Below are 15,953 nucleotides of genomic sequence, written 5' to 3' on the forward strand. Positions count from 1 at the left end.
ACCAATCTACATACGCCAGTGTTGTGCTGGGTGTATACGTGCCCCATAAAGCGTATTAGCCATCAGCACTGATAACAAGGAACTTCAGCTATAAGCTGTTGTTTTCTAATGTTTTTTTTCATTTCACCTTTTTTCGTACAAATTTAACGTACAGTGAATAGTTCACTATTTCCAGACATTTCCTGGAATTTCTATAATGATCTTCCAGAATTACAGAGAATATGAAATAAACTAAATAGATAACATCTTCAGCTAAAAAGCTTATGGCATGAAGACCAAAACTGTAGAAATGATGCTACACTACAATTTATCTTCGAGTTGTAATTATCTAAATTATATGAATTTTTTACACCTTTTTTAATATTTGAAATATTAGGATGTCTGTTTGCTAATCTTGATTTGAAAATATTGTATTTTGTAATAATTATAATGCGACTGAGCACATCATTTCTTTTCTCACAGTATCCTAATATTATTTTTTTCTTATCTAAGTGAAGAAGAGTGCCCGTCTTATGTTGAATCCAATAACACTATTCCAGATCTCTTTGACAATATCAAATTCATAGAATATGTGTATTATGGTTTCGACACTTGCTTTACAGAAAGTACAAGCATTGGTTGCAATCAGTTTAAGTTTTGATAGCATTTCCTTAGTTCATATACACCTGTGAATAATACTGTTTTACAAGCTACATTAACAAGCGCCCTGAATGGTATTTTATATACATATCATTATCATTATCAGAAATACATTCGTTTACTTCTAAATAAGCTGTTGTTTGTGTCAATGTGGGTTTATTTCATTACCCGACCTAACTGGTTTGCTAATAATAGTGTTATGTAACATTACTGTTGCAGCCATAAATAACTTCTAATGCTGAAATACATGCATTTATCAGTTACAGTAACTGAATCAAATGGAATTGATACTCAATAAAAGTGGAGGAAATATTTTATTGTCTCACATATATCTTTTGTATACACTGTTAACGATTCAATTATATGGAGAACTAAAACCAGCGTATGATAAACGTACACACGATTCATGGAGTTATATATAATACAGTAGGGCCTGACTGGCACGGACAATAATTATAAGCATACACATTGTTAGGTCTATTTTACTGACATAGCGAAACAACTGAGATGCCATGTTTAACACTGGCACTCTATTCAGAAGCATTTGTCTTTTAGTAGGACCTTTCCGGTAACGGCATCTTCACCACGAGGTTGTCTTTAATAAACTGTGATGACTAGTATGTTCGATAAAGAAGTTGTAGTACACAGAAGAGTTGTCGCAGACATATGACTGGTTATGAAGAAAATATCTCAGATGAGACAGGATCGTCACAGAAGTAAAAGGCTCATGAGACACAGAAACAGACCACCATGAAGACAAACCACAATGAAGACATTTACATTCATTAATGCTAAAAGATATGTCTTAGGTATTGTTAAGCTGAAACATGTTTTGAAGACATTCCAAATTAGTGATCCTGCTAGTGGATATCACACACACACACACACACTCTCTCTCTCTCTCTCTCTCTCTCTCTCTCTCTCTCTCTCTCACACACACACACACACACACACTCTCTCACACACACACACTCTCACACACACACACATACATACATACATACATACATACATACATACATACATTAGTTGTTATTAGATACTGGTAACTGTTTCATAGCATCATATGTCTATCATTAATTTCCGTTCGTCAGCACTGTCCCATGTAAGCTTCGATTTCCTGAGCGACTTGTTGCAGCGCTGGCCACGTGCATCTGAAAGGACGCACGACACATTGTGAGTGAAGGATTGTCACACCTGGACACATATATGTGTCTCTGAAATCGACTGTGCTAATATGTTAAAGTCGCAAAGAAGTATATGAAGATTTACATCTGTACAAATAATGGTTAGGAAACCAAGTGTGTGTGTGTGATTACGAAAATATTGTATTTATATCAGTGTCGATTTAAATGCCATGATAACGGGACTCTAAATAACCTATTTGAACCATGAATATGATCATATTATCGCCTACTGATTACACTTACCATGTTCGCCTTACTTGTGTGACTGTATGATCATCAACAGATTTCTCCGTTTGATTCCTGAACGACACTCTGAAGCTATACAATAACATCACCATGAATATAACGTTAGCGGTAACACAAGAAAAACATTGACAAATATTGATGTTTTTTCCAATGATCACATGCACGTGTCCCCATTCTGCACATAACATGACACTAATTTGGGTATCGGCACATTTTGTACACAGTCATTCATCTCAAACATGTAAGTCGGAAAATAGTAAGTATATTATAGTGTCATGTCAACAATATATTTTTGCACTTATAACTAATCATTTTTCTCAGATCACAAGAATCTGAAATTCCGGCTCATGAACTGAATGCTATCACCGCATGTCACAGATCTAAGCTTGTAGTTACCTCTTCCCATTCTTTTGCACTAAGCATGACCCATCTGGACGTTTGGAATATGTCTGCGAGAGTTTGGCACATTGTTCTGGTGAATATGTCTGCCAAACACCTTGAGGATCCAACCACTGCCAAGTGTACGAGGACCTGCTACCCGATATTTGCTGCTTCGTTTCGTCTATAAAGTATCAATGTCAATTATGTAGAGAATCTCACCCAAGTGTCTACTGATATCAATTATATCAACACGAGTTGATACAGTTCCAAATTGCTCGAGGGCGAGATTCTACTTATCATTAAAAATCACTCTTCATTAGTTTCAGTGAAAAATGTACACCTCTGAGCACGGTGCTGCCATTAGACTTGCAGGGCAACTCCGTCATAGCATTGTGACGTCATCAGGTTTATGATGTCATAGCATTGTGATGTCATTAGGTTTTTGACGTCATGGCATTGTGAGTCATAACATTGATCATGTCAAAGCAATCTGATCTCATAAAAATTTATTGTACAAAATCTACTGTCAAAACGATGCCTCCGAGGAGATATCGTGTTATATTGTTTATCACAATATATATAACTATAACTATAAATATAGTTATAGTTATATATATTGTGATAAACACACACCTTAATCTTAGTCTAGCTATAAATGAGCAAGGATGTTGACAGTAGCTGATGCCATATCCATTGTGATAATTACATATTATTGTTCGTACGATTACACGTCCCTAGGTTATGCTCAGTGGCACTTAGAGTGGTACTTCATTGATGCTCTACTAAGTATTCACTACCCTAATTTCGCCACCACTATTCTCTTTTGGCGATTAGTAGTTACTATCAAAGAGTTTCGCGAAACGAATCAATCAGTATAAACGTTGGTCAGGAGTTACCTGAGTGAGTGAATTGGGTTTTATGCCGCTTTTAGCAAAATATTCCAGCAATATCACGGCGGGAGAGACAAGAAATTGGCTTCACACATTGTACCCATGTGGGGAATTGAACCCGGGCCCTCAGCGTGACGAGCCAACGCTTTAACCGCTAGGCTACCCCTACCGCCCCTCGGTTACCTGAAAGTATGCAGCTGTTTAACTGTATCAGCATGCAACATTTCTGGGATGACAGCTTCTCGGTATGTATACCTACATTGTTTCTCGTGCTTCCCTGCTGACCTCTCACCATCCGGGTTATTTTGCTGTGAATCCATCAGCAGTTCTGCTGGGTCCCTAAACACAACAAATTATTGATAAATAAGGATGGAAGACCACATTGTTGCAAACTATGTTGCATTAAACTGTAAAAAATACTCACCTCGCTGTCAAATCGTATTTCCCATTTTCACCAAATCTATATTCATATACATCTCCGTTTCTCCAAAGCACCTGTGAATTTAAGACATATGTTTAACTAGCGACTAACATGTACAGCAACACTTACTGTACCACCCTATTTTACTCTGAACATGAACAACAACACTTACAATACCACCCCATTTTACTCTGAACATGTACAGCAACACTTACTGTACCACCCTATTTTACTCTGAACATGAACAACAACACTTACAATACCACCCCATTTTACTCTGAACATGTACAGCAACACTTATTGTACCACCCCATTTTACTCTGAACATGTACAGCAACACTTACTGTACCACCCTATTTTACTCTGAACATGTACAGCAACACTTACAATACCACCCTATTTTACTCTGAACATGTACAGCAACACTTATTGTACCACCCTATTTTACTCTGAACATGTACAGCAACACTTACAATACCACCCTATTTTACTCTGAACATGTACAGCAACACTTATTGTACCACCCTATTTTACTCTGAACATGTACAGCAACACTTACAATACCACCCTATTTTACTCTGAACATGTACAGCAACACTTATTGTACCACCCCATTTTACTCTGAACATGTACAGCAACACTTATTGTACCACCCTATTTTACTCTGAACATGTACAGCAACACTTACAATACCACCCTATTTTACTCTGAACATGAACAGCAACACTTACAATACCACCCTATTTTACTCTGAAAATGAACAGCAACACTTACATTGCACGCACACATATACACATACCATAACGCGACCGCCCCTCTTTCGTATGACAGTTCCATACGACTTTGGCCCCCCATCCTGATCGGAGTAGCTTTCTAGCCAGTCAGGACCTGAAAACAACATAATGAACCAGCATATAATTATTACATTTTGTTCACATGAAGCTGTGAATGCATTTTACAAATGAGATTTCAATTTAAAAAATGCTCACCTGGGCAGTGTTTAATGTGTGCTGTAGAGTGCGATGACATAATAAACCACCAACTGGTATGTCGTACAGCTTTGGCTGATGCAAGTAACATTTCTATTTGACACACTAAGCCCCGAACAGTACATGTGTATTGAAGACTGTGCAGATGACGAAGTCAAAATATTGACATTACGAGGTGGTATAACCGCTATTGCTGAGAATGTGAGCCGTGACAGTTTGACCATAGCATGTTTATCACCTGACATAAGCTACCCGAGCCTGCGACTACTTCTGTATCTATAGACTTATTTCTCACCAGGATCATGTAAATATGGGATTTTGTGAAAAAATGAATTTCCTTTATAATACCTCCGTAAATATGTTTGGGTAAATGAACAACTAACATTTGTGTTTACTCTCCGAAGTTATTGGTGTGAATAAAGATCATTCATGATTTCATCCCTAGCGATTATAACACATCACCTCTTTCGACTTGCACACCGATGTCAATATCTCCATCTTCACCAAGCAATCTAGGTCGGTCCTCCACCGGCCATACATCATAGCTGCCATAGTAACCATATCTGTAGGTGTTGCTCAAGGCGTTGTCCCACACCACCCACAACATACCTAGAGAAATACAATAAAATACTGTAAGCACTATTGTACATGTATTTATTACAGGATACTATAGAATCTGATACACCTGGCGATGCCGCTGACGTTTAGTTTTCCATCCATGTAATTGTCGACGCAAAACAGGATCGGTTTCGGCGGTGACAGCATTTTAATCTAAGCCCTTTTTACAAAAGGCCAAAATATTGTTTGGGACCTACACACCGTGGTTAGGTCCATGGTTAATGACAGTGCCGGGGCAGTCGGAGTCTTCGTTTGCCCACTTCCAGTCAGGGCCTCTGGCGACTCTTGTGCCGAGCTGTAGAAGGATATGGCAACTGGTACTTTCCTGAATGTTGTTGAACAGCGTTGTATCTCCTGCATCCTTCTCCTCCAGATCCAGCTGGTCTCTTACAATAGATCTGATTGTGTTCTACAAGATACAAACATACACAGGAATCACAATTTTTCACAAATCCTGCAAGGACAAGCTACACACGGAATCATAGCCGTCACATTGGCAGATTCAGATGCACTTCTAACCCCACTCTTTTGTCCTGAATGTTTATTAAATCGTAGGCGGATCTATTTGGTCTGCCCCTCCGTCAGTCTTTAATAAGGAGTATGTATCTGCACGTACACCTGTTATCATTAATCATGTAGGTGAGACAGGAAGGATTATTATTTGGTGCACCTTTTCCGTGGCGGAGAAGTCTGCAGATAGGCAATCTAGGATGATGTCCACATTCGCTGCAGTGCTTGTCTTCAGTCCGCATTGGCTTTTCACATATCGGATGATTTGGGCGCAGAATTTCTACAACAAACATCATCATCTGTGTTCACACTTCACCAAAGTCATATATTGCTCACTTCCGGTTCATGATAATATTATTATCTAGGAGGTTCGTGTTGTCTACGGCAATGTGTGAGATATGTCTAATGGCTACGTATGGGTATGCTTTTTGTTATGCATTCATTGAGAACATTACCTGCATTCTTTGATAACTGCATGCGCTTTTTATGTCATACACAATTTCTCCTTTGCAGATCCTCACCATTGTCTTTAAGTAATCCTGAAACAAGATAGTTTGACGAGATATCTTCCTATGATCCTGGATAGATATATTCATACAATCGCCCAAACCCTTTAAATAATCATTTAATATCAACACGTGAAGATTCGAGTTAAAATGAACCTTTGGCAAAGTACTTGTCGTAAAAAGTGACGGGGAGCGGGGTCATTGACTTGGTTGACACATATCATTGATCCCTGTTACTTTAGGATGTCAGCCACACCTGCCACAGAAATAGATCGGATAGCAGAATTGTTCAGATGTATAACAACAACCAAGCATACGAAATCTCTCCTTACATCGACTTACCTGATTATTACCGAATAGAAACAAAGACGTATTTTTACAAACAGAAATCATTTTCCAAAAACGTGACTGACTTTATTGTAATTCAATTACATTCATTAATTACGAAAGAGGGGTGAAAATTCACAAAACGAACAGTGCATAATAAAATCAATAATTCAGGGGACACGTCGCAATAGCGATTAATTCCATACACGCCAACAGGACGTAGTCAGAAAAGGCATCCTATAGAGAGTCTGTTCACCTGTCAGTTCGTTGGAAAGTACGAACAATAAAGATCATCAGAGATGTTCAATGGGGGTTCATGTCTGGAACGCGTCCCCAAGCAATACGTTGGCGCTAATGTCGCGCAAAATGAATCCTCTTGCCTGTTGTCGATTATAGGGAACCACAAAAGGTTTCAACACTTCATCCTGGTATCGTTGGACAATCAGATTTCCACGGATGATAACCAGTGTTGTTCTTCTAGGACTACAAATGCTGCCCTATTGTTGTGACTCTTGATCATCCCGATCTTTTATACAATTACTTTAAAAGTGATAATTTCCTTTGCCCAGTAGTTTATATCATAAGCTTGCGTTGTTAAATCACTATAGATGACCGCATTATAATAAGACGATTTTGGAAAACATTAAGTTCAAAGAAATGTCGTACAGTTACCACCACGTTGGGATTTCCATGAGGGACAACGAGAATGGGACTGACCACATTGCTCCTCACAAATTCGCTCCCCATTTCTTGAAGTGCCTGTACCAAGCGTCTTTTGTCCTAGAAATAGCCATGACTTTTTAAATACAAGTTACATTTATTCGGAAAGGAAATTCGTGTCATGCATCCAGAGTACCCACATTACAAATGTTCCACGTCTTCAAGTTATTCATTTTATGTAACATTTGCACGTACACAATAAGCAGTAGATCAGAAATACACAATCCTATTTACATCAAGGGATTATGTTTATTAGTTGTTTAGTAAATAATTGTCAAGTAGGATTATACATAAGCCAAACGCACGTAAGAATCACTGTTTATCCTGAACACATGACATAGGTACATACCTGAGAGTCCCTACATTGGTCCATTTTTTCTGGTGTCAGTCCATCTGTTACAACGATGAGTCGCGGGGGTACTCGGAGAAATCCCCCGAAGTTGCACACTCCACCTGTGTCAGAGAGCATCATGATGAACTTCTACAGTACTGGGGACAGTACAGAAGTATATACACGTTGTGTATATAGACGTTGTATATATAAGCATGGTCGAAGAAAGTGAGAAAAATAAACATATTTCTACATGGGATACAGGCGGTGTCAGTCAAATAAGTTTCATGTCTGCATCCCATGATTCGATACAGGCATAGAAGATACGATGTATGCGAGCATGTGAAAATAGTACCTTTAGTAAGAGCTGCAAGACAAACGAGAATGCCTTCCAGGTAGGTTTTTGAAGAACGTGCGCAACACTCCATCTCCTCTAGAAATATAAAAAAATATATACTATATCATAAAGGATAAAGGATCAAAAGTGAGTGGTGATTAATACAGGTTGGCCTTGACTAATATTTCCTTTATATCAAGACGCTTCATCTCAGTCGAATATCGGATTAATATCCCCGATCAGCGGATCCTGGTACGGCTAAGCCACACAACTCAGCTAATCACGATTTGCTCTGAGATATACCCATGCCGTGGGATACGAAAGAGAGTTCAGTTTAACCCTGATAAATATATCAAAACATGCATAAAAGATGATAAAGGTTAATGGGGTAGCATATAAAGGTTAATATTAGAATACCATGTGTTATCTTCTTGTTTCAACTGTTGTTTTGCCAGTGAAATGTTCCACATTTTATCATGAAGCTATCATAAAGCTTTGAAAGTGGGATTTACCTATGGCGTCTCTGAGACTCTCATAGTCATTGGTCAAGTGGTGCACAACTTTAGCTTTGGATCCGAGGGTAACAATGGCTATATTCTCCTCAACGCCAAGTTCTTCTGCTATGTCTTCAACACCTAAACAAACATAATGTCTCCGTTATGTACCATCATGCTCTTGAAAACGACAATAACATGGCAATAGTTTAACCGGGAACAAAATGTAAACACTTACTACCTATCGAAAAGTTTGTCTCCCAAAACCCCTACTACCCAGTACCCATATTGGCTACAGTGCCAGTTATATTCGGACACTTCACGTAATTTCCATAGACTTACATGTTATTTCAGTGTAGCATAGATAATTTTCATGAAGTGGGTTTAGGATGGATCTTTGTAAAATTTGTGAAAATGTGAAATCTTCTCTCCTCTCTCCACACATAATTTCAGTTCAATTTTCCGACCACTATTTAACTAATGACATCAAATTTATCAACTTACGTATGGTTCCACAATGCACAATCCCATAGCCCGCCATGTTTAAAGAGTTCACGACACTGTACGTATGTTGATTAAATTGTTGCCATAAATAAGCAACGGAAAATTAAAAGTCTATGGAGAGTACATCAAGTGTCCGAATATAACACGGCACGGGTCTGTAGTTAAAACAACACGCGGAAATGGTGCAGTCGTGGTGCACTTTGGTGCAGCTGTGATAAGCAGAAAGAGGATGTACAGAGAGATTGAGCAACGCATGTGTCGCCTCAGCCAGCAGGTTGATCGTGGACTGAAAACACCTCTCCAGGTCCTGGACCATGTGGGCCACCTGCTCAAACTTGGATAGACACTGAAACACTCACTCTTAAACCTCAAGTTAAATATCGTTGAACCTTTGTAACGATACGAGGCACTGGAACAATGTACATGGATGAAAATTGATATTTAATTTGTATTGAAGTTAATAAAACCTCAAGTCTAATATTATTGAACTTAACGTATTTTTGTTATCATCCATTAAAACCATACTCTCAAACTCTTAGTTTTCGTTTTGCTCATTAAAATCATTCTCTCAATTGCTAAGTCTTTGGGCTGGTCCATTGTATGAAATAGGTAACAGGCAGGAGATTAGCAGTGCACTGGACCATGAACGTTGTTGTTAGAAGCTATAGGAGTTATGGGCTGTGGGGGTTTGGGGTGGTTACCATCCTAAACGAAGATGGTAGAATGTGAGGGTTTTTTGTTCCGCAGTACCCAGTAAGACCAGCGGCCGACATCAGAATGGACTTCACACAGTACCCATGTTGGGAATCGAACCTGACCCTTCGGCGTAACGAGTAAACGTTTTAACGACCAAGCTACCCCCATATATCTAAGTACTGTTCCATCAGCAGAGACAGCGTTCTGTTTATCTGGGACACACATAAACTGATCAAGAAACAAACCACTGATAAAGCTGAGAGCCGTTGTTTTTAACTGATGATATGATTCCCGTGATGTACTACTGGAGACATCCAGACAAAGAAGTGTATCCGTTGCGTTTTGTACTCGCGGTACAGGACACGTTTCTGAAACAATAAACAATGAGTTAGTTTTCATAACGAGCACTTCTGTCATGAACATGATCAAAACACTTGTAATTCGCATCCTTATCCGAATTTTGTAGATACAACCGCTTATATACAATCGACAGTGAAATATACACATGGAATAATGTATCGCAACACTAATTATTTTTAACCATTGTTATTTATATTCATAATTATCATAACTTTGCCATTTTGTATGATTCATTTGACCCTTCGGGGGCATCTTACATTGATTTTAGATATTCACGTGTAACGATCAAAGACGGACATCAAGTGTAGTACATGCATCCGTTATTAAGCAAATATCAAGTTTCCCAAAACTGATCTCTCAGCTCGATAAATTGGAAAGTCAATTGATTTTGTTGTCGATAAGAACAAATGTAGCCTCCTCAAGTGACAACTGCTCAAAGGTGGCAGGTGTTTGTCATGCGGCATGCTGGCATGTCAATGAGGGCAATGACAAGTTGGTTGTCAGCCGACTATCGGATCACACGATTGGTCAGAAAACATCTCCCCAAACCGGCGCTAGGGCTACGCGTCCGTGGTTTTCCGGAGAGCTCGACGTCATTGGAATTTGAGGTCATGGAGAAGGGTCCACTGGTCGGACGTTTCTTTCGTTCATGACTGATGGCCGACCTTGTTTTTGGCCAAGCATAACCACTGCATATGCACAAAGGAATATCTTGGAGCAAGTACTGTTTGATATTGAGCTGGTGCCTCTCACATGACTGTTGTGCCACATGTCAGAGATCATCCTGTGAACACAAGGCCAGTCATCATGGACGACTATGCTAGACCAAATTATGGCTGTGCCATAGATGATTTCTTAGATCAAGAGGCTGTAGCAACTCCACCTTGACCCACCAGGAGCCCAGATCTCAATCCCATAGAGCAAAGTCTTGATGTATTGGAACTAGCCCTTCATATGGAATCCTACAATTGGAACTCCAAAACTTCAACGTCAAATTAAACGTCTGATACAGTCAAGCGTCATATAATGTTACTGTAGTTGGCGGAGGTCACACCAGATATTGACTCTGTGCTCGGTTATTGACACTTATGTGGGGTCTTGAGGATTATATGCCGGAATCTTGAAGATGATCGCACTTGTAAACGTTAAACGACCATCGAGGTTAGACAACTTCCTGTGCTGTGGTTAATGCTGACATACTGGTGCTATGGAAAATATTATAAGTTGTTCACTGGTCACGAGGGGGGCATGGGAACATAAACAAACATCGAGGGTACATCAACCCATGGGCCCCGAGGGACCAATGAACAACGTATTTATTTTACCGAACACCTTAATTTTAATTTTGAATTGATTGAAGCGCGGGTACACATCTTTTTGTAGCCATCGTTAGATATTGCTGACAAGAAAAACAGATTGAGAGTTATCTCCCTTCCAACGATTTGCATTCGCAAAACATCGGTAATTTCCGTACATCATATACGTGATTCAATGTAATTCGAGATAAAGAATTACTACCACGAAGTACCAAATGAGTTGCCATTGACAGCGGGGTACATTGAAACATTACTCGCTTGTAAGCGGGGTACATTGAAAATAATAAAAGAGCGTTCAGCCAATCAGAAAGCGACATTTATGTGTGAGGTAAGATAAGGGATGTTGCGAAGCATAAATGAATGATAAACTTCATGATGATTAGATGCATTCAGTAAAGTGCCGACCTGATTGGAGAGCCTCTTCAGCACTTTCCCAGACAGAGTCCCCATCACCCAGAAGTTCCCTCAGGTAGTTTAGTGTGCAGACTGGGCTTTTTTCCTTTTGCCCCTTTGGGGTTTCTTCCTTTGAAACTGCAATGTCCATCCTATAAAAGTAGATGCACGGAGCTGAATATAAACATATATGTACAAACCAACCTCACTATTACTATTACTTCTGCCTTGCCCATATAACACATGCAGGAATTATCATGTTTTACGTTTTACCCCTTTCTAGCTGCTTTATATTATACTGTTCAGTAATGTTTGGCCGTGCACAAGACAATGCGCAGTAATAAATCAAAGAAAAATAAACCTCACCTGACCAAAAGCTTTTCAATCCCGCTATAACTTTCCGATGAACCAGGCAGTGCATAAGAGCATCTTTGGGCAGACACAGGCACTAAATTATATGGCAGATTGTCCATGATATTTGGTTCTGGGGTACCTTTCCTATATCGGACCAATTTTGTCCATTTCTCCTCTCCTGCCGCTGTGTATAATGTGTAATCAGTCTCTCGGGTGGTAACGTAAAACCCGTCATTCGGACTATACTCTGTATAGTATCTGGAACTATGATACAGTTGTGTTACACTTCCGTCACTCGATGGATTGTAAGATCCTTTCCCAGCACTGTTACCATAGGTATTGCTATTGTCTTTGGGATAGATATAAGAGGTAGAATAATAGTCTTTAGTGTTTGAGTACTGCTGTGTGGCATATGTTTCGTTAATCTGTGAACTCTGTTTCGTCTGTTGATATAGTGCGTCAGTTCTTGGTGGAGGGGGCTTCTTGAAGACACCGTCACCTGATGACTTCGGTCCGTCCTCAGTACTTATGGGACTGTACGTTTTCGACGTATTTCCAACGTGAGCTGTTATCTTGTTTATTCCTACAGACCGATTGCCTGGCATCTCATTTGTACTGGTAGTAATGCTGTCCTTTCCCTTGAGCTCCTTTACAATGTCCTCCACAACAGGAGAGTCATATTTCGAGTTCTCCTTTGTTTTCGAGGCAAGCTTAACCTTTTCATTAGTTTGCTTCTCCTTATCACCCTTTGCGACATTTGAACTTCCAGACCCAGATTTAACTGTTTCATGTTCAAGTGGTATCGACCTATCTTCTTCAACTGCATCTACCTCAATGTCTTTGCCTTCAATCAGATGCTGTCGTAATCCATCAGTACTTGTAGTTGTAGATGTCGATCCAAGGGTATCCGTTACAGGCTTACCTGATTCAGATACTGTTTGGGATTTTCCCACAGTATCTAATTGTATGTCCGTTGCTGATGTGGGAATAGTAGACTGGTTTAGGTGACCAATAGTGTCTCCATCTGCTTCATGTCTGTCGTCGTCAATAGACACAAGCAATCCTTCCTTTGTTTGCGGATGAAGCTGTAAGTTAATTCTTGACAGAATTTCTCGACAAGCTTCGCTTTGTTGTTTCTGTTGTTTTATATTCTTTTCCAAGAACTGTTTTTGCTTGGCAACTTCTTCATCGATACGGCTGAATCTCTCCTCAATCAAGAGGTTGCCAGGATCAGTCATTTCATGAGTTACTGTCTCGGTGGAGCTATAACAAATGACACAGAACATATTAAAGCTGTTAGGTTTGATGGCATTCATTTCTACAAGTACTTACACATTTCAAATACTGAAAAGGGCGTGGGTCGCGGGACGTGGGAGTGTTTGGGGATCGTGGTGGTGGGTGAAGTACCGGTTAGTCAATGGCGCCACAATTTGGTGGTTGCATACCTGCCAGAAACCTATGATCCTGGGCTCGGATTTAAGATTCTCTTGATAATGTGTTTAACGGGATCGGGTGATCAGGCTAGATGACTTGGTTGATGCATTTCATCGTAACCCAAATGCATAATTATAGATATGTGCTCATGATGTCAATCACTGAATTATCTGGTCCAGTCTCGATTATTTACAGACTGCTGTCATATAGCTGAGGATATTGTTGAGTGCCGTGGTAATCAGTTAACAAACGAAAAGGAAAAAACCGAAATACTACCGAAAGCAGCATTGAACCAAACTCGATTACTAAAACTTCAAAGGAATAATGCAGACTAACCTGAGCCTCTGTAACGATGATTTGTGAGATTCACATTCCTCGTGCGTTGGTGGATTTGGCGAATGCGACAGTAATTTGATTTTGATATCCAGTTTTCCTGGGGCATGTAGCTCTGACATCAGTTCCCTGAACACACGCCTCAGTTGTAAGCCATTATTTAACATAGACTTAAAATCTTCACGTCTGGCATGTCTCATGACGAAGGTGACTGGACACAAAGTCACTGACTGCACTCTTGCCCGAAACACCTTCAACATGTTCGTCACGAAATGAGACATGGTTCCATTCGTTGATTTCAAGATGTGCGTGATTCTGCCTACAGTGTCCGCCCCGTCATCAGGATCCTGTGTTGAGAGCGTAATAGCGGAGAAAACACTTTTACCATGGTCGTCAGTTCCCCAGTTGACCCACAAAAGGGTTTCCCGTTCTGAAATACATAATGCATTCTTACATGTTTATATTTTCATAAAAATTCGAAACCTTTCACCATTACGTTAACTGCTACTGGACTATAAGATAGATATTCTTAGATCTGTTTGGATTCCTATATAGAATGGTTTCTTTATTTGATTATTTTCAAAGATCAGATGTTGATGTGGTCTATTTTCAAGCAGCACTAAGGTTTTATTAAGGGAACATTTTACTTACAAATACATCCCTTTATCTACTTTGATTTAATCTTATTGATCCATATCATAAACCCTAAAGCATATATACCTATACAGAACGCCGATCTGGATAGTTACCTTTGGGGTTTTCTCCACGTTCAGTTCGTTGGACTAAATCTTCATTGAAAATGATATCAACAACTTGTCGATTGTCACTAGACTGAACCAGCTTTCCAGCTGTGTACTTTCGAAAGTGAATGTCTGCCATTGCCTGTAAAATGTATAACAACCTTTATCATAGTCTGTTTCAGCACATCCGTCTCGTAAATATTAGATATATTATATAAATGAGTTTTAGAAGAAAAAAAACAAGTATGTCATGGTCGACCATTTTGACGTGAGGTGAGGTGAAATGGGGTTTAACGTCGTACATACGAATGTTTCGCTCATATGACGACGTGCATGCGTGTGTATGTGTGGCTGCTTGTACTAGCCCAGACTAAAGCTGGTTTTATAGTGCTAGCCCACTGAGATACCATGCCGCAGTGAAGCATCAATACCCCACTCAGACACATTATACTGACTCCGAGCCGACCAGTCCTTGTTGTACCCATTAATGCCGAGCGCCAGACAGGCACCAACAAGTACCATATTTTAACGTCTTTTGGTATGACGCGGTCGGGGATCGAACCCGCGACCTACCGTTCTCCGTGCGGACGCTCTAACAACTACACCACGGAGGCGGTCTCGACCGTTTTGAAGGCCTGGTAATGCCAATATATAGTTTGCTTAAACCATTTTCATTTTCCGTGTATTTCATATAACTCTACACGGCGCTGTGAGTAGCTGTGCAATGAACATTGATATCGTTCTGAACACAAGATGTTCACTAGAGTTAGTTCCCTTTACATATCAGCGATAACGGAAATATCAATACCAATTGAATGTGTTTTTCAGTACAACTTAGAGTAGCATATACTTGCATATACATGCATATGTGCCATATTTTGACACACGATGTAAAGACCCCACATATCGTGACTAATGAACAAATATAACGACATTACCCAAACTGAAAGCAGTATCAAAGTGACAAATGCGATTTGTGGTTTGGTTCACGAAAACAAGATACAAATGTATCAAATGTATACAAAATTACGATGAGCATACAATGTGAAGGTGTGTTTATGTGGCATTACCTTCTGTAGTTCAGCGTCAGTCGTTCATTTATACACCCGTTGTTTGGTGTAAACTTCAAGTCGCCATGTTAAACTGGCCTTTCCAGTGAGGCTATATATAGCGCCACGGTGGCCGTGTTCAGCATGTTATACTTCCCTATGATGGTGTTGATTTTGC

General features: G+C 39.7%; 1 protein-coding gene across 2 annotated transcripts; it reads right to left on the bottom strand.

The window, feature by feature from the left end:
* Nucleotides 1-1,596: 1,596 nt before the first annotated feature.
* LOC124280411 lies at nucleotides 1,597-15,894 on the bottom strand. 2 transcript variants are annotated; one of them, XM_046716337.1, is made up of 20 exons: nucleotides 15,797-15,894; nucleotides 14,736-14,868; nucleotides 13,990-14,416; nucleotides 12,232-13,482; nucleotides 11,878-12,017; nucleotides 10,042-10,164; nucleotides 8,615-8,737; nucleotides 8,121-8,198; nucleotides 7,784-7,887; nucleotides 7,381-7,473; nucleotides 6,337-6,420; nucleotides 6,042-6,161; nucleotides 5,573-5,780; nucleotides 5,216-5,362; nucleotides 4,564-4,652; nucleotides 3,768-3,838; nucleotides 3,603-3,682; nucleotides 2,469-2,634; nucleotides 2,070-2,144; nucleotides 1,597-1,793 (listed from the first exon to the last, which is right to left on the bottom strand). In XM_046716337.1, coding segments are annotated over exons 2-20 (3,510 nt in total). In that variant the 5' UTR covers nucleotides 14,866-14,868; nucleotides 15,797-15,894; the 3' UTR covers nucleotides 1,597-1,792. The 2 variants fall into 2 exon arrangements, with proteins under 2 accessions (XP_046572293.1, XP_046572292.1); XM_046716336.1 differs by having other exon boundaries at nucleotides 7,381-7,494.
* Nucleotides 15,895-15,953: the final 59 nt, after the last annotated feature.

Source organism: Haliotis rubra, unplaced genomic scaffold (assembly GCF_003918875.1).
Source record: "Haliotis rubra isolate DU_JTF1 unplaced genomic scaffold, ASM391887v1 Scf267, whole genome shotgun sequence".
NCBI classification, from domain to species: domain Eukaryota; kingdom Metazoa; phylum Mollusca; class Gastropoda; order Lepetellida; family Haliotidae; genus Haliotis; species Haliotis rubra.